At 41.9% G+C, this 24,595-nt stretch overlaps 2 protein-coding genes across 4 annotated transcripts in view; both read right to left on the bottom strand.

The window, feature by feature from the left end:
- LOC141182798 (gastrula zinc finger protein XlCGF66.1-like) overlaps nucleotides 1-24,595 on the bottom strand; it is a 362,704-nt gene that overhangs the window by 151,202 nt on the left and 186,907 nt on the right. The gene's annotated exons all lie outside the window — the stretch shown is intronic.
- Nucleotides 15,037-24,595, bottom strand: part of LOC141182796 (uncharacterized) — a 36,696-nt gene continuing 27,137 nt past the window's right edge. For all 3 annotated transcript variants that reach the window (XM_073660906.1, XM_073660907.1, XM_073660908.1), the window contains exons 5-7: nucleotides 24,457-24,554; nucleotides 17,946-18,036; nucleotides 15,037-16,244 (exon numbers count right to left, since the gene is read on the bottom strand). In XM_073660906.1, the coding sequence (XP_073517007.1) occupies nucleotides 15,220-16,244; nucleotides 17,946-18,036; nucleotides 24,457-24,554 (1,214 nt within the window). In that variant the 3' untranslated portion in view covers nucleotides 15,037-15,219. The remainder of the gene's footprint in view (nucleotides 16,245-17,945; nucleotides 18,037-24,456; nucleotides 24,555-24,595) is intronic.

The raw sequence follows: 24,595 nt of genomic DNA, 5'->3' as shown, positions 1-24,595 counted from the left end.
CCAGGCTGCTCCCCCTATCTGCCCCTACACTACTTGGGATGTACCACCCCCCTCCCACTCCAGCCAGGAACAGACTCGGTCGTACCTGCACATTTCTAAGTGGGAGTACCGTCGGCCTGTTCCTCGGAAATGGGATGTGTGTAGTGCATGCAGCCTACCGAGCTCAGTTCCACACTCCATCCTTACCCGGGAGTGGAATATCACACCTCTGGGTTGAGGTGCAATACCCCTGTAGCAGCCGAATCCTCAGGGTGCTACACTAGCATAGGAAGCTGACCGAGCACCGCGAAATATGTAGCCAGGTGACCGAATTGTCACAACCTGGGTTATCAAAACAAATTTGTGGGCTCCGTGTTGAGCAGTTCTGAAATCCACTGGCTGAAGTCCTGTGGAATCACACTGGTCACAGGAGCAGACCCCTTTTTATAACCCTCAACTCCTATTTTTGATTATTCAATTAGATTGCCTAATTATCCTTCAGATGTTGCAGACTAGTACACCACAGGAGACTAATGCAATACGTAATCAGCAGACATTCCACAAATTAGCATACAAAAATGGGCACAGGACAGTTTCACATGAAACAATGGCTCATGTTCCTTGACTTACTGAACACAGGAATAGTAAGTCTGGCATAATTAAGAATAGTTCACCCCCCTTCCACCACACAAGTGGCACTGAGTCGTTGCACACATCTCCACTTTACACTATCAAGGCAGATTTAATTAGTATGAAAAATGTTTTTCCTTTTTTCTGCTGTTTAAACATTGGATACAGTATATTAGAATTAAAATTATATTCAGATACTAATCTTTAATCCAAAAACCAATATCCAAATGAGTATTGAACACTTCACCAATTTTCTAAGTAAGTATATTTCTAAGGGCTCGCTCTCACTTGCAATTAAATCAGACTACTGCAATGGGATAAAAAATTGGATTGCACTCGTATAAATTTATTCATATGATAGTGTGCTCAGTGGCATTTCTTTTCCAGCCCTGATCGGATCGCAATCGGACTGAAAAAAAAAAGCAGCATTCTGGATTCGGATCGCATGTATAAGCCTATGTGTGCGTGTGAAACATTGCACGGCACATAAGTCCACCAAAGAGATAGCAAAAATGTTAGGAGTGGCCAAATCAACTGATACATTCTGCAAAAAAAAGTTCACTGGTGAGCTTGGGAACTCAAAAAGTTGTGAACGTCCACTGAAGAAAACAGTGGTGGATGATCACAGAATCCTTTCCATGGTGAAGAAAAGCCTGTTTATAATATCAACCTAAATGAAGAACACTCCAGGAAGTAGGTGTTTTTCAGTGTCTAGGACTAACATAAAAGAGAAGACTTCATGAGAGAAAATACAGAGAGCGTTCAATACAAGGTGCAAACCATTAGTGAGCCTTAGAAATACAAAGGCTAGATTAGACAATATGAGGCGGATGTATTGTACCCTGTCGCGGCCACTACCAGAAGACAGCTAGCTCCGCAAGTGAGTACTTCTGGCCAACAACCATAACAGCTGATGGGCAGGGGGCCGGGTGTCTGACCCCGACTCATCAGACATCAATGACCTATCCTAAGGATGGGTTATCAGTGAAAACGTAGTGGGCAACCTCTTTTATTTGTCCATTACTTTTGAGCCCCTGAAATAAGGAGGCTTTATAGATAAATGGTTGCAATTCCAAAACGTTTCACAGGATATTTTTGTTCAGCCCCTTTTTTAATTCAATCTAAAAGTCTACACTTAAATTGCATCCCAGTTGTTTCATTTTAAATCAAGATTAGTGGCCTGCAGAGCTGCAATCACAAAGATTCAGTCACTGTCCAAATACTTCTGTATTCATATATTTACTAATGATGAGCAAGCATGCTTACCACTGCTCGATACTTAATAGATCATCGTGGTGCTCGGGTTTTCAATCAAATATTTGAGGTGCTCGAGTCCCCGCCCCATGTTTTGCGGGTGTTAGATAGCCAATAAACACGCAGGGATGGCCTGTCATACACAGTAATGTCGTAGCCATGTTTTCTACTGGCATTACTCTGATTGGCCTGCCGCATTGCATCATCAGGTTTTATACTCGAACGAGTAACAAGCACACCCGAGTACCCCGATGCTTGATCAAGTATCGAGCAGTGGCGAGTACGCTTGCTCATCACTAATATTTACAATATATGGACAGATATTGCATCTCTTTCCCCCACCCTCTCAAAACAAAACCCAAAATGTCCACCTGCCCCTTTTCCTACCACCTAATCCCAAAATAGACAAGGACATTCGGAGTTGCCAATCCTCCCCCTTTGGCCACTGCCCTGCTATCGGTATTTGGTCAGCATTCGGTCAGTATTTTTTCTCAGGAGTGAGAGCCAAAACCAGGTGAGGAGCAATCAGAGAAAAGGTATAATAGAAACAAGTCACCAATTCTGCATTTATCACCCACTCCTGAGAAAAAATACTGACCGAATACTGATAGTGGGGCTGTGGCCTTTTGTAGACTTATGGAGATAAAGCATCTTCAGTGTCGGCTCTTTACCTCCTACAGACAACATGGTGGGAAAACAAAACACTTTTTTATCAGTTATTTTTTATTATAGGTTTTTCCAGAGGGAAATTACAATAAAATGTCCCAATCCCTTCTCCCAATCCACAATGCTGGGGAAAGATTATCTCTACAGAGACCCCTGTACAGAAATATTAGGGCTACAGCGAAAAGGTCAGGAGTGGGTGATAAATTCAGAATTGGTGCAGTTGTTTATTTTATACCTTTTCTCTGATTGTTCCTCTTATACCTTTTCTCTGATTGTTCCTCATCTGGTTTTGGCTCCCACTCCTGAGAAAAACTACTGACCGAATACTGACCAAATACTGATAGTGAGGCCGTGGCCTATGAACAAGATCAGAGTCTCATTATACCAAGTAGAGAAGCTCCAGGAACAAAGATCCCGTGTGGTCCTAACACGCTGGGGGCCCGGAGTATCCAGCCACGGGGCCCGGATTCTCTCATTGTGGCCCCAGCGTTTCTTGTACAATAAATCCCTTTCTCATCCAGTCCTGTAGTAATGACTATGTTATCAGGTTTTGTAGGAGGGTTCGTCTGACTCCATCTTATGTTATCAATATCTGTGCGAGAAACAAGAAACCTCCAAGCACAGTTTTACCGAGTGTCCAGTGTCAGTTCTTCTACACTTCGTACACATCGTAAACATGCAGCTCCGCGCCGTACATGTCGTAGACTCACGGCTCTGCTCCGTACACATGCGGCTGTCCTCCGTATACATCATACACACACGGCTCCGTACACACACTACTCCACTTCGTATACTCATGGCTCCGCTCCATACACCTCATACACTCGCGGCTCCGCTCACCTCTTACACACAATGCCCCGCTCTGTAAAAGGCTCTGCTCCGTAAACCTTATACACACGCGGCTCCGCTCCGTACACCTTGTGCACGCACGGCTCTGCTCCGTACACCTCGTACATGCATGACTCTGCCCCGTACGCCTCGTACACAGTGATCTGCTACATCTGTAATGCCAGTGATGCACTACTCTGCCATAGATAACACATGTGTGTAGGTATTACCACTTCACTAAGGCAGGAATAAAAGTAAAAGAAAATGTAGTTTGTGACGCCAGGGTGCACTGTATTAACTTCTGTTTCCTGGTGTGATGATATGTTGTGCACCCGATAGTCCAGAAAACAGAGACAGATAATAGGCTACTGGTAAACTCTACTTCTTGCAAACAACTTCAGATAAATCCAGACAGATGATTCAGCAGAGTTTCTCTTTCAATGCAGCAAGCACAGTTACTTTCCAGTATGATAATGCAGATACACAGACGGTGCAGTGACTCCTGAGTCCTGGCTTCTGCTTATCTGTACAGTCCTTATCACAGAGCTGATTGCAGCTGTGACTGGTCTCTCATACAGCAGATATCTGGGCTTCCAGACCTGCTCCTTAAGCTTATCACAGGCAAGACCAGAAACCACACAATGTCTCCTCCTCTCTCCTTCCTGAGCACTCACTGCACTAAGCTCAGGACCTTGGCATGTGGTCTAACCATGTGACCTTATTGCCATATATGGAAAGCAGAACGAATGCATTAACTCTTAGTAATCTGATAGCAGAACACAATAATCACTCTCTACATATATAAACCATTCTGTATACTGGATTCTCATGTACGTTATCTGCAAAGGGAAATATAAACATTGTGCAGACATAATGAGGTAGCTGCTGGCTCTGCTACATCTTAAAGGGGCATACACATACAACTTTGGGGCACTACATATTCACCCACTTTAAAAACATGCATGTCCTCATGCATCTGGAACGTCTTAAAGTGTTTTAGGACAACATATAAGGAGAAACACACATAAAATGCAAACAGTGAAATATTATGAGTCAGTGAGTCTCTGAATAAATGCTGTAACCTGGAACAAATAACATAATTCAAAAGTCTTTGAAGGCACGTAGCTTGAACGTTGCATAAAATGAAGGAAATTAAGAACATGGAGCTGTAGCATAACAGTCTGTTGTGGTGGGCTATTTTCTCATTTAACAGTCCCAATTAAAGTACATAGAGTAAAGCATTAACCCAGTCAGTTAAGGTATCTAGCTGGGACACGGCCTTTGATCACTCTCTTTGACCTTCTCAAAGAGTCACTTATGATACCTGATGAGGGCTCATCCTCAAGGGGTTCAAAGTCCATATGCTCAGTGGGGGGTGACTAAGAGTCAACAAGTTCATACTGTGGTCAGGCTGGTTGTGGGATGGACCACTGCAAACAGGGACCAAATGGCCATCCAAGGGGAAACATTACCTTCTGGAGCTGTTGCTGACCTTTTGTCAGGGGATACCTGAAACGGCATTATCGTCAGGATTCTTCCTGGAATCAGCTCTGAAGTCTCTCAAAGATTTGTTCAACAGTTCTTTTCTCAGTATTGGGCCAGGATTTCACCTCCCTTAGAGCTGCTCCACTCAATTGCCCAATTAATATCTCCACCTCCTGCTCTGTGGACACTGGATAAAGCCTAAACATAGCTTGCATCTCTTCTCTGAAGTCTCTTAGTTCATGGGCATCCCCTTTATAGCTTGGGAGCCACGGTGTTCCAAAATAATAGGCCATAGTTATAGGCATTGTGTGGGTCATGCTGTAAGCTCCACTATTGCTGGGCAGATCACACTCTTTATCGACAGACATCTTGTACACTCTATTATATTCAGATGCCGGTACAGTTTGCTTACCCTCTTCCAGAGGTGCTGTGCTTTTTATTAGGATCTGGTTCTATCTTGCTGCAAGGATCACTGATGCTGTAATCCTGTGTCTGAGGCTGGACTTTCCCTTATTTGGTTTGCTGTGCTGCAATTGGCTGAAGTACGATGAAGGCGGCGGGACTTCACTCTGATGCTGTGCTTGTTCTCACGGCGGCCATTAGCACATGTAAAGTTCATTAGGCTCTGCAGTAACAATGGCTCGGGTTTCTTGCACACCTTTCATTTAGTAGGATCCTATTCGTGCACGCCAAAAGATTGTAATGCCAGTGATGCACTACTCTGCCATAGATCACACACAGGTGGTGTGCGGGTATTATCACTACACTAAGGCATGAAGAAAAGTAAAAAAAAATGTAGTTTGTGATGCCAGGGTGCACTGTATTAACTTCTGTTTCCTGATAATCCAGAAATCAGAGACAGATAATAGGCTACTGGTAAACTCTACTTCTTGCAAACAACTACAGATAAATCCAGACAGATGATTCAGCAGAGTTTCTCTTTCAATGCAGCAAGCACAGTTACTTTCCAGTATGATAATGCAGATACACAAACGGTGCAGTGACTCCTGAGTCCTGGCTTCTGCTTATCTGTACAGTCCTTATCACACAGCTGATTGCAGCTGTGACTGTGGTCTCTCATACAGCAGATATCTGGGCTTCCATACCTGTTCCTTCAGCTTATCACAGGCAAGACCAGACACCACACAATGTCTCCTCCTCTCTCCTTCTCTTCCTGAGCACTCCCTGCACTAAGCTCAGGACCTTGGCATGTGGTCTAACCATGTGACCTTATTGCCATATATGGAAAGCAGAACGAATGCATTAACTCTTAGTAATCTGATAGCAGAACACAATAATCACTCTACATATATAAACCATTCCATATACTGGATCCTCATGTACATTAACTGCAAAGGGAAATATAAACATTGTGCAGACATAATGAGGTAGCTTCTGACTCTGCTACATCTTAAAGGGACATACACATCCAACTTTGGGGCACTACACGTAGAAAATAGAAATTGTATTTTTATTATTCACAAGATACTCCTTTAGCTCCCCTAAAGTCTATAACTTGCAACCAAAAAGGGTTTAATTTCCATGTTGGTGTATACTGCATTGGGAGACTAAGCTTAGGGAGACACAGGGAGGAGAAAGAAAGAACTCTGGGCAGGAACTGATGCAGGACTATAAGACTCTGTATCATACCATGTCCAAGAGTCAAGTCCATGCTCGACAAAGAAGAGAATGTGGATGAAAAACAGTAGCATTGGTATACATTAGGATGACGGCCTCTCCAAAGAGCAATTAAAGCTGTCTCCTTAAGTAAGTAATCAAAAGGGGTACAATTGCCTTCTACCCTCTTAGCTTCATACCTTCCTCTATCCCAGTGAGAGTCCGGTATATTATTAAAGTGCCATTTTATAATATAGGGGATTTGCGAGAAGACGGCAATAATAGTTAGAATTTTGTGTATGATTCTCCTGGAATATGGTGATGGTATGTAGATAGAGATTAGTAATAGAGATTTAGTAATAACTTACAGAACAAACATACGTACTGACCCTCTGTATCTATTATCACTGTAAGACACTCACATTGTGACTGACTCCCCGAGAGTATGGAGAGTGCGTGGAGTGATAGTCGGCTGTAACCACTTCTTGTTTAGTAGATGAAGTTTCTCAGAGGTAAGATGTGTTTCTAGCAGACAAATCAGAGCAAGTTTTTCCATTTGAAAATACTGAAAGATCACCTGTCTTTTAACACTAGAAGAAAGACCCCTTACATTCCAGCTATTTTCATTGACTTCACCATATTTAATGTAATATATACAGTGGGTACGGAAAGTATTCAGACCCCTTTAAATTTTTCACTCTTTGCTTCATTGCAGCCATTTGGTAAATTCTAAAATGTTCATTTTTTTTTTCATTAAAGTACACTCGGCACCCCAGAAATTTTTTAAAATTTATTTAAAAAAAAACCCCTGAAATATCACATGGTCATAAGTATTTAGACCCTTTGCTAAGTATTGAGTAGAAGCACCCTTTTGAGCTAGTAAAGCCATAAGTCTCCTTGGGAATGATGCAACAAGTTTTTCACACCTGGACTTAGGGATTCTCTGCCATTCTTCCTTGCAGATCCTCTCCAGTTCCGTCAGGTTGGATGGTGAACGTTGGTGGACAGCCATTTTCAGTTCTCTCCAGAGATGCACAATTGGGATTAGGTCAGGGCTCTGGCTGGGCCAGTCAAGAATGGTCACAGAGTTGTTCTGAAGCCACTCCTTTGTTATTTTAGCTGTGTGCTTATTGTCATTGTCTTGTTGGAAGGTAAACCTTCGGCCAAGTCCGAGGTTCAGAGCACTCTGGAAGGGGTATTCATCCAGGATATCTCTGTACTTGGCCGCATTCAAGTTTCCTTCAATTGCAACCAATCGTCCTGTCCCTGCAGCTGAAAAAACACCCCCATAGCATGATGCTGCCACCACCATGTTTCACTGTTGCAATTGTATTGGGCAGGTGATGAGCAGAGCCTGGTTTTCTCCACACATACCGCTTAGAATTATCACCAAAAAGTTCTGTTTTTGTCATAATCAGACCAGGGAATCTTATTTCTCATAGTCTGGGGTCCTTCATGTGTTTTTGAGCAAACTCTACGCAGGCTTTCATGTCTTGCACTGAGGAGAGGCTTCCGTCAGGCCACTCTGCCATAAAGGCCCGACTGGTGGAGGGCTGCAGTGACAGTTGACTTTGCGGAACTTTCTCCCATCTCCCTACTGCATCTCTGGGGCTCAGCCACAGTGATCTTGGGGTTCTTCTTTACCGCTCTCACCAAGGCTCTTCTCCCCCGATTGCTTAGTTTGGCTGGATGGCCAGGTCTAGGAAGACTTCTGGTGGTCCCAAACTTCTTCCATTTAAGGATTATGGAGGCCACTGTGCTCTTAGGAAACTTGAGTAATGCAGAAATTGTTTTGTAACCTTGGCCAGATCTGTGCTTTGCCACAATTCTGTCTCTGAGCTCCTTGGGAAGTTCCTTTGAGCTCATGATTCTAATTTGGTCTGAGCTGTGAGGTCTTATATAGACAGGTGTGTGCCTTTCCAAATCAAGTCCTATCAGTTTAATTAAATACAGCTGGACTCCCGTGAAGGAGTAGAACCATCTCAAGGATGATCACAAGGAAATGGATAGAATGTGACTTAAATATGAGCGTCTGAGCAAAGGGTCTGAATACTTATGACCATGTGATATTTCAGTTTTTCTTTTTTAATAAATTTGCAAAAATTTCTACATTTCTTTTTTTTTCAGTCAAGATGAGGTACAGAGTGTACTTTAATGAGAAAAAAAATGATTTTTAGAATTTACCAAATGGCTGCAATGAAACAAAATGAAAAATTTAAAGGGGTCTGAATACTTCCCGTACCCACTGTATACAGGTGCAACTCACTAAATTAGAATATCATCAAAAAGTTAAATTATTTCAGTTCTTCAATACGAAAAGTGAAACTCATATTATATAGAGTCATTACAAACAGAGGGATCTATTATATAGAGTCATTACACACAGAGGGATCTATTATATAGAGTCATTACACACAGAGGGATCTATTATATAGAGTCATTACACACAGAGGGATCTATTATATAGAGTGATTACAAACAGAGTGATCTATTTCAAATGTTTATTTCTATTAATGTTGATGATTATGGCTTACAGCCAATGAAAACACAAAAGTCATTATCTCAGTAAATTTGAATAATTAACAAAAAATACCTGTAAAGGCATCCTAAGTGTTTATAAAGGTCCCTTAGTCTATTTCAGTAGGCTCCACAATCATGGGGAATACTGCTGACTTGATAGATGTCCAGAAGGCAGACACACTCCACAAGGTCCCAGAGTCTGGAGGAAGAGTGGAGAGGCCACAATCCAAGTTGCTTGAGGTTTAGTGTGAAGTTTCCACAATCAGTGATGGTTTGGGGAGCCATGTCATCTGCTGGTGTAGGTCCACTGTGTTTTATCAAGACCAAAGTCAGCACAGCTGTCTACCAGGAAATTTTAGAGCACTCCATGCTTCCCTCTGCTGACAAGCTTTTTGGAGATGGAAATTTCATTCTCCAGCAGGACTTGGCACCTGTCCACACTGCCTAAAGTACCAATACCTGGTTTAAAAACAACAGTATCACTGTGCTTGATTGGCCAGCAAACTCGCCTGACCTTAACCCCATAGAGAATCTATGGGGTATTGTCAAGAGGAAGATGAGAGACACCAGACCCAACAATGCAGACGAGCTGAAGGCTGCTATCAAAGCCACCTGGGCTTCCATAACACCTCAGCAGTGCCACAGGCTGATAGCCTCCATGCCACGCCGCATTGATGCAGTAGTTGATCCAAAAGAGCCCCAACCAAGTATTGAGTGCATTTACTGAATATACATTTCAGTAGGCCAACAGTTCGGATTTTAAAAACATTTTTCAAGCTGTTATAAAGTATTATAATTTACTGAGATAATGACTTTTGTGTTTTCATTGGCTGTAAGCCATAATCATCAACATTAACAGAAATAAACACTTGAAATAGACCACTCTGTCTGTAATGACTCTATATATGAGTTTCACTTTTTGTATTGAAGAACAGAAATAAATTAACTTTTTGATGATATTCTAATTTACTGAGATGCACCTGTATGTAGTTTCCAATATCCTATCAGCAGAGCATTTCTGTTTTACATAGCTAGTTAAGCGCATATTACAAGATTGTCAACAATATAAAACATACCCCAATAAATAAAAAAGACCCCCCCCTCCCCATAAAAGGCAGATATAAAACAACTTTCTCCGGGTGAGAGACTGGCCGAAGTATTTCCATAGCTGTCGCTTTTAAAGTAGAAAAAATGGCGGCTCAGTCACTGTTGAACTTATGGGAGAATCCCACCTAGAACCTTAGCCCCCTTGGGGGATAATTCAACCCCAATTAGGCAAGAAAAATGTGATATAATCATAATAGAACCTGAAGAAAAAACAACAATTGTAAAGAACTGTCCAACAAGCAGGGACACACTTCTTCCCATATACTCACGGATCACTGTGTTTTTGAAGAATTAGGGTTTGTACCACAGGATCTTCAACTTTTAACATCCCGAATGTGATCCCGGCGTATTTGCCTCTCATTCATATCGAGCCAGTGAAGGGTTTATGAATCTTGAATAAAGTGCACAGTACCTCGGGCTACCACCCTTAACTTGGCAGGGTATATCATTGAATATCAGGATCTGGAGATATTTGTGGATACTTCCCACGCTGCTGGTTTATTGAAACCATCAATTCAGAAAGGTTTATTAAATTGCTGTTTTTATTAAATGCGTTTAAAAGTGACAAGCACTTCTTCAGGAAACAACCACATACAGACAAAACTGTGCAAGACAGTGTAAAGGCTTGAGTTTTGAATTAAGGCTCCAAATCAACACATAACTGACTTGTGTCAAAGTTCACTGGATAGACACATGATTACATCGGAAAATAAAATTGCGTGCATTTCAGTTATATAAAGAAATATCTCCAAAAAAATGTATAACAATTCATATACTATAAACCTATTCGACATTATTTAAATATAGTATATATATAGAAGTTCAAATGTTCGCTAAAATAAATGTATTTATTCACTTATTCTAAAAGCAGGAGTTGGGCAAGAACCTATGTCTCTATAGGGAAAACCACTGTGTCCTGTGTTCTTTAGTCGTTAAGCCGCTATGTGTATTTAGGAATTAACAAAAGATTAAAAAGAAAAGCAAATCCAAGGGTAGGAGAAAAGTTTGTAAAAAACTTGTAGTTCATTGTATGTCAAAAAAATTCTTGTTTTATTTATTTTATTTAATATGTCTTTTGATGAGCTAAAATGCTCTTATCCGAATTCCTCTAAATGTTATTTTAGTTTATTATATTTGTTACAGTCCATTTGTCGTGTTTCATATGTCAGAATATTATTTTGTCTCATTATACTGATATCAGTGTGTTATCAATTACTGTATAATTTTATTAGAAGGAAAATAAATATTATAAATTAATTCCACGCTTCCTTTAATTAATTTGTTAAATGAGCACATTATGAGATAGTTCTACAGCTTATAGGAGGGTTAAGGTTTCACACCTGATTATTAATTTCAGCCAGTTTTCAAAGAATTCAGTAGGAAGGAGCCTTCTATTTATTTCAGGCACACCAATAAGTGGTATATCTTTGAGCCTTGACCTATTTTCAAGATCATCTGTTTCCGCCAGCAGTGCTGATATTTGCTGTTCTGCAAGCCTGTTCTCATTGCTTTTATCGGCTATCTGGTCCTCAATGGCAATGACTTAGCCTTCCACTGCCCCTGCTCTATTTTCTGCAGTTTGAGTCATATACCTGCTGTCTCATCTTTAAGACCACCAAAATGTACATTGAAAGCAGAGAGAGAATTTACAATTTACCACTGCAATGAAAACATCTTTTAAAGTAGGTTACTCAGGTACCTGTATGTCCCATTGGTGCAGGTTAGGCCGTGGAGCAGTGAGTATTGTGCCACATGCAATTTTGTGGTCTTTTCATCCCCTTCAAAGAGGCTGCCTCTCCCATCTCCTGCACACCCAACTCCTCCACTTGTAGCCCGTGCACAGGTGTGGGGTAGCTGTTATAAGGCCACTGTCACCTGCTGAGACCTGTGTTTCTGTGCAGGCAAATTGCTACAGCAAGGCCACCACTTCCCTCCTCCTCGTCTCCCCTGCTCAATCTGTCTCCAGCGTGACAACCGTGGTGTCATCTTAGAGCTGAGAACCTGCTTCTCCCGCAGTCTTTATGTGGCTTTTCCTGGTCATTTTTTTCCCCTGGAGCAAACTACTTCCACACTCAGACAATTAACTGGTAGATGTATGCCGATTTTCAAGATGGTCATCAGGTCCTATATTGGATAAATAGCTAGATGCTCGGACGGAGCTCCTACATCTGCTTGTTCACATATGTCGTCAGGGTTGTTGCACACAAGTACTGCTGCTTTCTGTGTGAGTGGGATAGTCGTGCAAAAGAATATGGCTACAAAAAAAGGGACTGGCCTCTCCAACATTCACTTGAGCAAGGGAGTAAACTGTCCTGCATCCAGAAGTCGAGGATCCACCTAGGCAATGGTGGTAACAAAATCTTATCAAGTTGGGCCTGATGAAGAACTTCGTAAATGCTATGGATAAAAAGGTAAAAGCATTCATGAATCTGATTGATAACTTTCCAAGGATAAGTGAAGCAAATATAAAAGAAGGAGTCTTTATTGGACTTCAGATTCGTAAGCTTCTTCAAGATGAGCAGTTTCTTCATTTGTTCCAGGGCAAGGAAAAGTCTGTATGGTTTACATTTGCATTTGTGGTAACTAACTTTTTGGGAAACTTGAGCAGATACAGTAACTATGAAGAGTTGGTGTTATTTCTACTCAAAACATGTAAGGATCTTGGCTGTAACATGTCCTTAATGATTACAATATAAGAAATTAGACTTTTTTTCCACCAAACTGTGGAGTAGTGAGAGACGAGGATGGTGAGAAATGTAACGAAGATATTGCAACTATGGAGAAAAGATATCAAGGAAGATGAAATCCATCAATGCTTGCAGATTACTGTTGTATAATTTTAAGAGATGACCCTATACAGGAGTACAAGAAACAAGCAAAAAAACAGTTGTCACTGAATGAGGACTATTTTGTAGTGCAATTTCTGTAACTGTTTAAATTCGCAATAGGGTTTAGACAGGTTTTAGTTATTTGAATTGTTTCTAAGTTTTCTCTAAATATCAGAAAATTGGCATAACAAAATATTCTGCATCTGTATATTTATTGAAATAATAATGTTTCAAAGTACTGGAACTTTTATCATTAAATTATATGTAGCAGTAAAATGAAAAACTCATTGTCCAATTTGAATTCAGGAGGTCAAATTCATTAAGAAATGGCTAAGTTCATAACGGAACCTGACAACTTTTACAAATATGTAAAACAGTGTTACATGATCTGAAAGGTCCATGAGCTAGATTCTTCAGCTGCTCAGTCAAGACGCGCAGCCTCTGTACAGGTCCCAGTACCTTCCTCTCCTCTTCAGCACCAATCAGTTAGATACAGTTATATGAAAAAGTTTGGGCACCCCTATTAATCTTAAGCTTAATGTTTTTAAAAAATTGGTGTTTTTGCAACAGCTATTTCAGTTTGATATATGTATTAACTGTTGGACACAGTAATGTTTCTGCCTTGAAATGAGGTTTATTGTACTAACAGAAAATGTGTACTCTGCATTCAAACAAAATTTGACAGGTGCATAAGTATGGGCACCCTTATCATTTTCTTGTTTTAAATACTCCTACCTACTTTTTACTGACGTACTAAAGCACTTTTTTTGGTTTTGTAACCTCATTGAGTTTTGAACTTCATAGCCAGGTGTATGCAATCATGAGAAAAGCTACTTAAAGTGGCCACTTGCAAGTTGTTCTCCTGTTTGAATCTCCTCTGAAGAGTGGCATCATGGGCTCCTCAAAACAACTGTCAAATGATCTGAAAACAAAGATTATTCAACATAGTTGTTCAGGGGAAGGATACAAAAAGCTGTCTCAGAGATTTAACCTGCCAGTTTCCACTGTGAGGAACATAGTAAGGAAATGGAAGAACACAGGGACAATTCTTGTTAAGGCCAGAAGTGGCAGGCCAAGAAAAACATCAGAAAGGCAGAGAAGAAGAATGGTGAGATCAGTCAAGGACAATCCTAAGACCACCTCCAGAGAGCTGCAGCATCAACTTGCTGCAGATGGTGTCACTGTGCATTGGTCAACTATACAACGCACTTTGCACAAGGAGAAGCTGTATGGGAGAGTGATGCGAAAGAAGCCGTTTCTGCAAGCACGCCACAAACAGAGTCAGCAGAGGTATGCAAAAGCACATTTGGAGAAGCCAATTTCTTTTTGGAAGAAGGTCCTGTGGACTGATGAAACCAAGATTGAGTTGTTTGGTCATACAAAAAGGCATTATGCATGGCGGCAAAAAAACACGGCATTCCAAGAAAAACACTTGCTACCCACAGTAAAATTTGGTGGAGGTTCCATCATGCTTTGGGGCTGTGTGGCCAATGCCGGCACCGGGAATCTTGTTAAAGTTGAGGGACGCATGGATTCCACTCAGTATCAGCAGATTCTTGACAATAATGTTCAAGAATCAGTGATAAAGTTGAAGTTACGCAGGGGATGGATCTTTCAGCAAGACAATGATCCAAAACACCGCTCCAAATCTACTCAGGCATTCATGCAGAGGAACAATTACAATGTTCTGAAATGGCCATCCCAGTCCCCAGACCTGAATATCATTGAACATCTGTGGGATCATTTAAAGAGGGCTGTCCATGTTCAGCGACCATCAAACTTAACTGAACTGGAATTGTTTTGTAAAGAGGAATGGTCAAAAATACCTTCATCCAGGATCCAGGAACTCATTAAAAGCTACAGGAAGCGACTAGAGGCTGTTATTTTTGCAAAAGGAGGATCTACTAAATATTAATGTCACTTTTCTGGTGAGGTGCCCATACTTATGCACCTGTCAAATTTTGTTTGAATGCAGATTGCACATTTTCTGTTAGTACAATAAACCTCATTTCAAGGCAGAAACATTACTGTGTCCAACAGTTATTACATATATCAAACTGAAACAGCTGTGGCAAAAACACCAATTTTTAAAAAACATTAAGCTTAAGATTAATAGGGGTGCCCAAACTTTTTCATATAACTGTAAGTGTGGGGCTTGAGGCGAGATCAATTCTCTCACTGATCAGGAAGGACACTCATTGTTCTCGGTCACAGGAAGCTACCTTCAGTCTATAGGACGCACTCACTTATTAGCATGATTTTTTCTTGCTAAAAGTGTGTCTTTTCAAGTAAAACATTTTCCACATTAAGGATATAAAAAAGGCTTCTCCCCTCTGTGACTTCTCTGATGTCTAACAAGAGCTGATTTCTGGTTAAAACATTTCCCACATTCTGAACAGGAAAAAGGCTTCTCTCCTGTGTGAGTTCTCTGGTGCTTAAGGAGATTTGATTTCACTGTAAAACATTTCCCACATTCTGAACATGAAAAAGGCTTATCCCCTGTGTGAGTTCTCTGATGTGTAACAAGATCTGATTTCTGGTTAAAACATTTCCCACATTCTGAACAGGAAAAAGGCTTCTCCCCTGTGTGAGTTCTCTGATGTGTAACAAGATCTGATTTCTGGTTAAAACATTTCCCACATTCTGAACAGGAAAAAGGCTTATCTCCTGTGTGAGTTCTCTGGTGCTTAACGAGATTTGATTTCTCTGTAAAATATTTCCCACATTCTGAACATGAAAAAGGCTTCTCTCCTGTGTGAGTTCTCTGGTGCTTAACAAGATTTGATTTCCCTGTAAAACATTTCCCACATTCTGAACATGAAAAAGGTTTTTCCCCTGTGTGAGTTCTTTGATGTGTAACAAGATCTAATTCCTGGTTAAAACATTTCCCACATTCTGAACATGAAAAAGGCTTCTCCCCTGTGTGAGTTCTTTGGTGACTAAGAAAACTTGATTTCTTGTTAAAACATTTCATACACTTGAAACATGAAAATCTATTCTTTGCTGTGTGAATTTTTTGATGTTTAAGAAAAAACTTTTTGAGGGGAAAACTATTTCCATATTCTGACCGTGCAAATGGCTTCTTAGCTTTAGAAGCAGTTAGTTTTTTAATGCTTATTTTGTGACTTTGATTTTCCTTAGTAGTTGGTAATGAATCAGAAGATAGGACCTGTTTCAAAGGATCAAATGACACATCTTTGCTGTAAAGGGATGATGGTATATTTGGAGTAATAGCATTCCCTTCAATTGTATCCTGTGAGATCTCCAGCTCATCTGATTTGAAAATTGAAGATATCGGCTGTCCCTCTGATCTCCTAGTACAGTCATCTGCTAAGTAAAAAAATATATATTTGAATAAAATATTTTTGAAATTTATATTTTTGAACATTTCTACTTAAACTGTTAGTACAAATGGCAAGTTATGTAAAAATATTGATTTATTCACCAAGACAATGACAGTTCACAGTCTAATAGAAAACCTCATAGCATGAACCAGTAGAGTTTGGTGTTCAACTGTTTGTTCATTCTGCCTCCCAAATATGAAATATGCGAAAATTATACCAATAAAAATTTCTACTCATATCACAAAAAACAAGCCTCCACTCAGGTCCATAATCTGTCAACGGAAAAACAGAGGTTTCCACATCATTAGTGGCTCAAAAATGCTTGAAAAGCAACATGGCTTCCATAAACCAATCCAGCAAAATCAGCTCTTCCAAAATCAAATATGCTCCCCACTTAACTCAAATGGAAAGCACCACACCCTACTAAAGTTCACGCATAATGCCAGAAGCTGCCTGATACAGCCTTGTTCTCCGCTGGTTAAGTCTTCTGTGTTCAGCTTCCGTGTTGTGTATTTTCTTCTTAGTTTCTTCTTGTGATCCCAGCACGTTTACTGACTACTATTGTGTCTTCTGAATTTGTATTTTCTCTGCCCTTCTGGTTCTGATCCAGCAACCTGACTATTATTCTTGTCATGTCACACCACAGAACAGCAGGCAACACTAAGTCCAATCCTAAGGGTCTTTGTGTAAGTACAGATCCATGTAGAGGGGTTAAAGGGTGTAGGGCAAAACTTTGACTATAAACAATAACACATGTAATGAAAAGATCAAAAAAAAGAGAGAGAGAGAGAGTAACTAGTGGTGAAACCTCTCTGGGGTAATTAGAGTATGCTTCTTGGTAGCTCCTGGCAGAGTTGCACTTATTTATGGTAGACCATTGGAGCTACTTATGAGTCCTGACCAGAAGAGCAGAGAAAGTATTAGTGCTCCCCATTTAAGGATAAATTGTATCTAAATTCTTTAGGATTGATAATATTATTTATGTCGTGGAGTGAATACATGAAACCAGGGCTCGAGTCATGCCAACATATCTCCTGCAGGCATGAATACATTTTTTACAGCCATCAGCCACTCACAGCTTAGAGATATGTCATGGCACAGGTGTAATGTTTTTTGTATACTTTATCTATTTGAAGTAATTTGGTTTAAAAAGAAATTGAAAAGTAACGGTAAAGGGAAACTCTGTTATCATACAGAAATTCATACTTGGCCCTCACTGAATGTTTAATATTGCCGATCATAAAAGCGAGGTTTGGCCAGAAAGACTGGACCTGGTATTGTAGGGACCATATGAGCACATTCAGCGCCACAGAAGGGAGAGAAGGTATATTCATCTAATAAGATATCAGGGTTCTAGGAAGCCAATAGCATCATTACCCTCCACTTTCTCTTACATAATATTTTTCTTCAAGTGATTTTCTAACTTGTCAGCACTTTCTACATATGCTGTCATTTGGCTTGGTAGTTTACAGACCTGGGCAGGTGAGAGTTTGTAAGTTCTATAGAAAAGGAGTTTCAATGTCCAAAGTTATTTGAACAGTTTTTGGTGGAGGAGAATGTTTTGGTATAGATGCAAAATGGTGATCACATGATTGTGATACAGCTAGACTACATGACCGGTAAACCAGCCACAGCCTGTGACTGAGAAGAATCTGTGACTTCTCTGTATTTAGTGGTTATTACTCACCTGGGTAGTCATATGTAGGAATCTCCTCTTTACACCGCTCATCACCCCTCACATATGTCTCTGTAGTATTAATATGGGTCAGATCTTCACCCTGAAAGAAATATTGTACAAGTCACAGACAGATGGAGAAGTCACATCTATGATCAGTAGTGATGAGCGAGTACTGTAATATTCGTAAATCGCTATACTCGTAATGAGTACTTTGTAATAATTGCGTATTCGTTCCGAATAGCGAGTACAATGTAAGTCAATGGGAAATGCGAGTAATTTTCTGCTAGACCCTATACAAAGGGGCCTGGGGGCCTGAGGAAAAGGCTGAAATGGATGGGAAAGTGATGAAACAGAATGAGAAGAGCCTGGAGAATGAGCCTGCATGCATTTCTGACTCACATATGGTTTCTGGGAATAAGTTTGTCGCAGTATTACGCCACTTTTACAGACACACAAGAACAACTACCAAACCTAACCTAAATTGCATTTAACAGGTCAAAAAGGTTAAGAAACAGTTTTTCCTGCACAATCACTTGTATATAAGGCTAAATAAACCAGAGAATCCAAAAAAATATCCCTTTTAGCCTTTGTTCACACATACTGCTGTGGCTTTTTTTTTCTTTTTACAATTGGGAGGGCACTGACTTATACATTTTGTAGGTCCCTCTGTCATGAATCATTTTTCAGTTTGCTATTCCCCAGCACTTTACAAGCACAGGTAGAAAGCATCAGTAGGTATGTAGATCTTTGACCTGAGAGGCCTCAGGTGGCTCTGTAACATGCGATTTGGAGGGACAGCTGTTACTTAAGACATTTGGACGGTCCCTCCATCATTGACACTCAGATAGTGGAATACACATTCAATAGCAGTTTACAATGTGCCCATTGTAGCGTTGGGCTTGACCCTCCTCCTCCACCTCCACCACCATGTGATACTGCGGCCCTAAATTCAAATGTTCAGAGGCCTTGCAGTAGGCAGGAAAGCTGAGTTTTGTAAGAGCCCTCATGTGGCCCTGTAACATACATTTTGAAGTGCCCTACTCTAGAGATTTTGGAGGTTGCTCGTGTACATCTGAGAGTGCCCTCACTTGCTCATATTGTAGGGCCCTCACTGTATTATTTAACTCATTTAGGGGCAGGGACTACAGAGAAAAAAAGCCAAGAGACGTGGAGTACTAGAAGGTAGCAGTGAGTACAGCCTGCGATCTTCAGGTATGGCTGAACTTAGTGAACCGGAAAAATAAAGCTGCACTAGTTAACTGGATGACGAGCTCAAATATATCACTTGTGCAAGTCAATGGACAAAGGATATATGGTGCTCCTCTCCAGGATGGGTTGGTGAAGCTTCTCCAAATGGCTCAGAAATTTTGATTGTCAATATTCCCCAGATTATATAGGAAGAGAAGACTTCTTGATATTGTACTACTTGGTCCAGTGCAGAATGTGCATCGTACTTCCAAAAATTACTCCTGGGGGCTGTGTCATAACTGCAGGGAGATTCCTTGACAAGGGCCTCCCCTGTCAAACATTATCTACGATGGAGTACTGTAGTAGTTGTGGCCCTCAATTCAAATTTTCAGAGGGCCATCAGTCGGTCATCAACAGTCAGTGTAAATTTCTATTGAATATGTATCCCCTATCTCAATCACAATGTGAGAAGGGCCTCCAACCTCCAATGACAAATATTAGTTTGGTAGGACCAATATACATTCCAGATTTGCCCACTGCACAATGTGCATAGGGTTTGTAAAAATTAGCCCTATGGGCTGAGTCATGGTTGATGCAGGAAGCCACCATTCCAAGGGTCTCCAATCACAAATCGTAGTTAGGCTGGAGAAGGAATACTGTCCTGGTTTGTCCACTGCACGATGTGCAAAGTTTGTAAAAATTAGCCCTATGGGCTGAGTCATGGTTGACGAAGCAAGGAATCTGTTTATGAGAAGGGGGTGACGTTAACAGCAGTAGCATGAATCTGCATTTTTGGGGAATTTAGGTTGGCTTGCTGTCATCTGGAGGGAATACAAATTGTGGAGATATCCAGTCCTTGTTGAATTTAATCAAAGTAAGTCTGTCTGCATTTTCCGTGGAGAGGCGTCTGAGCCTATCAGTGATGATTTCCCCAGCGGAACTGAAAACATGCTCAGACACCACACTAGCAGCAGGGCAGGCCAGCACCTCCAAGGCATATAAAGAGAGGTTGGGCCAAGTGTTCAGCTTAGACACTCAATAATTAAAGGGAACAGAAGCGTCAGAAAGGACACACGTATGGTCACTTAAAGTAACCCTTGACCATGTTCTGCAACTTATCCCTCCTTAGCATTTTTATAGGCACAGATAGCCCTTGCTGTTTTGTTGAAAATTGACCAATTTGGGCACATTTTCCCTCCACCTTCGTTGGAGCTGGTGTTCATGTCTCTCCCCATTATCCCTTGGTGTTGAAAAGAGCTGGTACCTCTGCCACCAGCATTATCTGAGGGTGATGTTTTCAGCAACTGATCTACAACGGCCCTCTTAAACGATTCCATTGTACAACCCCTGGCAAAAATTATGGAATCACCGGGCTTGGAGGATGTTCATTCAGTTGTTTAATGTTGTTGAAAAAAAGAAGATCACAGACATGGCACAAAACTAAAGTCATTTCAAATGGCAACTTTAGGGCTTTAAGAAACACTAAAAGAAATCAAGATTAAAAATGTGGTACTCAGTAAGGGTAATTTTTTTCAGACCAAGCAGAGGGAAAAAATGATGGAATCACCCTGTAAATTTTCATTTCCAAAACTAACACCTGCGTCAAATTAGATATGCTCGGGTGTCTGCATCTAAAAAGGAGTGATCACACCCTGGAGAGCTGTTGCACCAAGTGGACTGACATGAATCATGGCTCCAACACAAGAGATGTCAATTGAAACAAATGGGTGGATTGGACAACCTTTCAGGGTAGGATCTGATGTCCGTCAGGGCTGTCCTCTTAGCCCTTTGCTTTACGCCTTTGCAATTGAACCCTTCCTTAGAAGGATCGATTGTGGATCGTTGGAAGGGGTTCGGATGGGCAAGGCGGTGCCGGAGGCTATCTTGAGGGTAGTGGCCTACGTGGACGATGTCACCGTATTTGTTTCGTCGCAAGAGGAGGCAATGGTGGTGATGTCAGAAGTGGAGCGCTAATCGGAGGCATCCGGGTCCAAGGTCAACCAGGATAAGTGTGAAAATCTCTGGCTGGGAAGCGGAGATCCCGGGTTTGATCTTCTGGACACCCTCCCCGAACCCAAAGAACACGCCAAAGTCCTGTGCACTGAATTCGTCCAGGGTGATTACCCCATGAAAAACTGGGAAGGCAGAATCAAAGGTGTCGCCCAAAGAGTGGACCAATGGAAGGGTTGGTCTTTGAGCCTGAGGGAAAGGGTTGGCTTGTGCAAAGCTTTCCTGCTCCCCTTGCTAATCTACCTGGGCAGAATCTGTGTCTTGCCAAAGCCTCTCTGGACACGGGTCTACAGTCTGTTCTTCCAGATGCTATGGGGGAATAGACTGAACCTAGTCCAGCGGGAGGTCACTTACCGCACGAGGAGACTAGGGTGATTGGATATGGTGAACCCGGTTGTGTTCCTAGTGAACACCTTCTTGAAAGTTAACGTGGCAAACCTCTGGAAGGAGAGGGCTCCTCCATGGGTATTATCCTGCAAGGGATGGTTTGAGCCATCAATCTTCAGGGGGAAGATTGAAAGATCCTCGCACAGTGCATGGGCATCTCCCGGCTTATGTTACCCCGGTTCTAAAAATGATCCACCGGTGGGGTCTGGGAATATGGGAGGTGAGGTCCCTCCCGAGGAAACTCCTCTATAGGAAGGTCTTGCTTTCTCATTTTCAGAGTCCATTGGTCCTCAAGAACTGCCCAAGTCGGGATCTGGAGTTTGGGTTCAGTTTGTTAAATTCTAGCAGGATCCCCAAGAAGTACTGTGACTTGACTTGGCGCTGCTTCCAAGGTAAGCTGTGTGTAAGGGGCAATTTGAAGTACAGGAGCTCCGAGGACAGGAATTGCTCCCCCGTGAGGCTTGTGCTAACATGCTGGAAAGCATGGAGCACTTCCTGCTTCATTGTCCCTTTAATACAGAGGTGTACAACAGGGTGGGAGCTTCCATTGGTTGGCCACGGCAGGCTACTCTGTCCTATGCCGGGTGGGCCTATGGAGCGTTCGGAGACCTTGGGAGAAGGGACCGAACCACTTTATTCATACTAAGTGTGGTCAGGTATTTCATGTGGAACGCACATGTTTTAGTTTCGACGCAGAGTAAAATCCTAAGTGCAGATGAAGTTTGTAGGAACATCCTAGGTGACCTGGTGAAGGTACGTTCTCTGGAGTATGAAAGACTGGCTGCCCGGAGGGCGGCCCCTCTCTGGAGGGGCTTTTCCTTCAGGGTGCCTTAGTCCGGTAGTACTCCTATATCCAGGTGGTGGGCTGATGTCTTTTGTTTTGTATTTAAGTCTCCTGAATAGGTTTCCAAGCATCGAACATGAGCCTTGGAAAGTGAGCATGTAGATTGCCTTTGCCCTGGCCTCTGCTCAACTTGGTATGGCAGATGCTACAGCCTATAATGTTTTTCTCTGAAGGACTTTCAGAAAAAAAAATTCCACACAGCAGCTGAACGCCCCTTTGCCCTGACTTGGCGCACAGAGGGGGTGCTCTTGGGAACAGATGACCCAGTTCTCACTCTGGGCAAACCACGACCCGTTGGTGCCTATGTTGGTGCTACATATCCATCTTCCTCTGTGTTTCTGCCATGGCTATGCATGCCAACGGTCCAGCTCGAATCAGTGGACTCATCATCGACTACCTCGTCTTCCATCTTATCCTCCTTCCCAGTTGACATTGTAGGCTGACCTGATAGCAACTGTGTCTCATCGTCAGCCTCCACCTCTGGAGACAAAAAATGATGTTCCGCCAAGTGTCTTTCTTCTGGCCATAGGTCCTCAAATACATAAGCATCAAGGCACGCCACCTCCTCTTGTCCCTCTTCAATGCTGCACAGAGCCAACCAAAGGATACGTACCAAACAGATCCTCGGAGTGGCCAAGCTTGGGGTCATATGTCTCATGTTGACTGATAATGGTTGGAGGAAGGAGAACCAGCTTCAGGATTGGATGGGCCAGCCTTCTGTATCCACAGTAGACTGTGTGGTCGTGGAAGATTTGTTGCTGCTTGACAAATGCGTAGAGACCTTGTCTGCTATCCAAGACAGAATCTGCTCCCACTCTGGTGGCTTCCACACACGTTTACGTTCCAGACCGGAAAATTTTTCCAGGAACATAGTGGATGAATCAAGCTTCTTCTGACCTGACACAGACTGAGTGCCTTCTCACGCACAACTGACACGTACCTTAACAAGTCTTTTTGGCATTTTGGGTTTTGTTGACAGAATTTCAGATGTTGATGGCACAAGCCAAGCTAGCTGTCACAGCCAAAATAGTGGTTAAAATGGCCTGGTGCGTGCTTTGTAGCAAGCAGTAGGAAATGTTTGGACTACTGCTTTGTGTATGGCACTCAATGATTGTTTAAGTGGACTAATATGGACAGAAGGCAGGCTGACACCCCAAAAATAGTGGTTAAAATGGCCTGGTGCGTGCTTTGTAGCAGGCAGTAACAAATATTTGGACTACTGCTTTGTGTAGGGCACAAAACACTATTTTTAAGTGGACTAATATGGACAGAAGGTAGGCTCTGACCCCTAAAACAGAAGGGAAAATAGACCGATGCTAAAAAAAAAGGCAGCACAAAATGCTACTTCTGTGTGTGATGGCAAAATATTGCTTTGCCTCTGACAAGAGCTGTTTTAATATGGACACTGGAAGAACACTACCTAATACACTTCCTACCTAATACACAATCTCTCCCTCCTTGTACTCTGACTTTGTTGTGTGTCTTCAGCTCTGAAAAGAGCTATTTTTTGATGGTATTATGGAGCTAGTGAGCGGCTCCTTTAAACACAGAACTAGTATACACTGCAGGTAGTCCTTAAAAGGGCTTTTGTTTTATCAAGAGGCCTAAACACTCTCCCTAGCAGCTCAGCGATCTCTCCCTATGCTTATAGAATGCAGGCTCCAGACGCAATGTGCACAAAATGGCGACGACAGGGCTTAAATAGACCCTATGAGGCTGGGTGGCCAGCCAATCACAGTAATGCCACAACCAAGATGTCTGAAAAATTACTGTGATTGGTTTTAAAGCCCAGCATGTTTAGTGGCTGCAAAGGAGGCGCCAAAACTGCAGGGCGGGACATTCGAATATAGCGAGGCGAGTACACAAATACTCGCAATATAACAAGTACCTGAATACCGTACTATCCGTGCGAATATTAATGAATACACTCACTCATCACTAATGATCAGCTCTAATCCAGCCATCTCCCCCATTCTCATTATACAAGTATAAACCATATAATTCTGGTGGATAAAACAAGACCGAACACAAGCCCTTCACAGCCATATACACATCACAGGAGAGATCTCATGACACCTTATCTCCATGTACCTGATGATCCTGAGGAATATTGTGATCTTCTTGTTTACAGTCCTGAGGAAGAAGAGGACGTGGACATCTCTCTGGTGTTGTCCTCTTACTGGATAGATCTAGAGGAAGCACATACAGGGACTGAATTCATTCTTTACAT

The sequence above is a fragment of the Phyllobates terribilis genome, unplaced genomic scaffold (assembly GCF_046119375.1).
Source record: "Phyllobates terribilis strain yellow unplaced genomic scaffold, ASM4611937v1 Scaffold_36__1_contigs__length_13169755, whole genome shotgun sequence".
Lineage (NCBI taxonomy): Eukaryota > Metazoa > Chordata > Amphibia > Anura > Dendrobatidae > Phyllobates > Phyllobates terribilis.
Note: the sequence above shows the minus strand (reverse complement) of the source record. Positions and strands in the feature narration are given on the sequence as shown.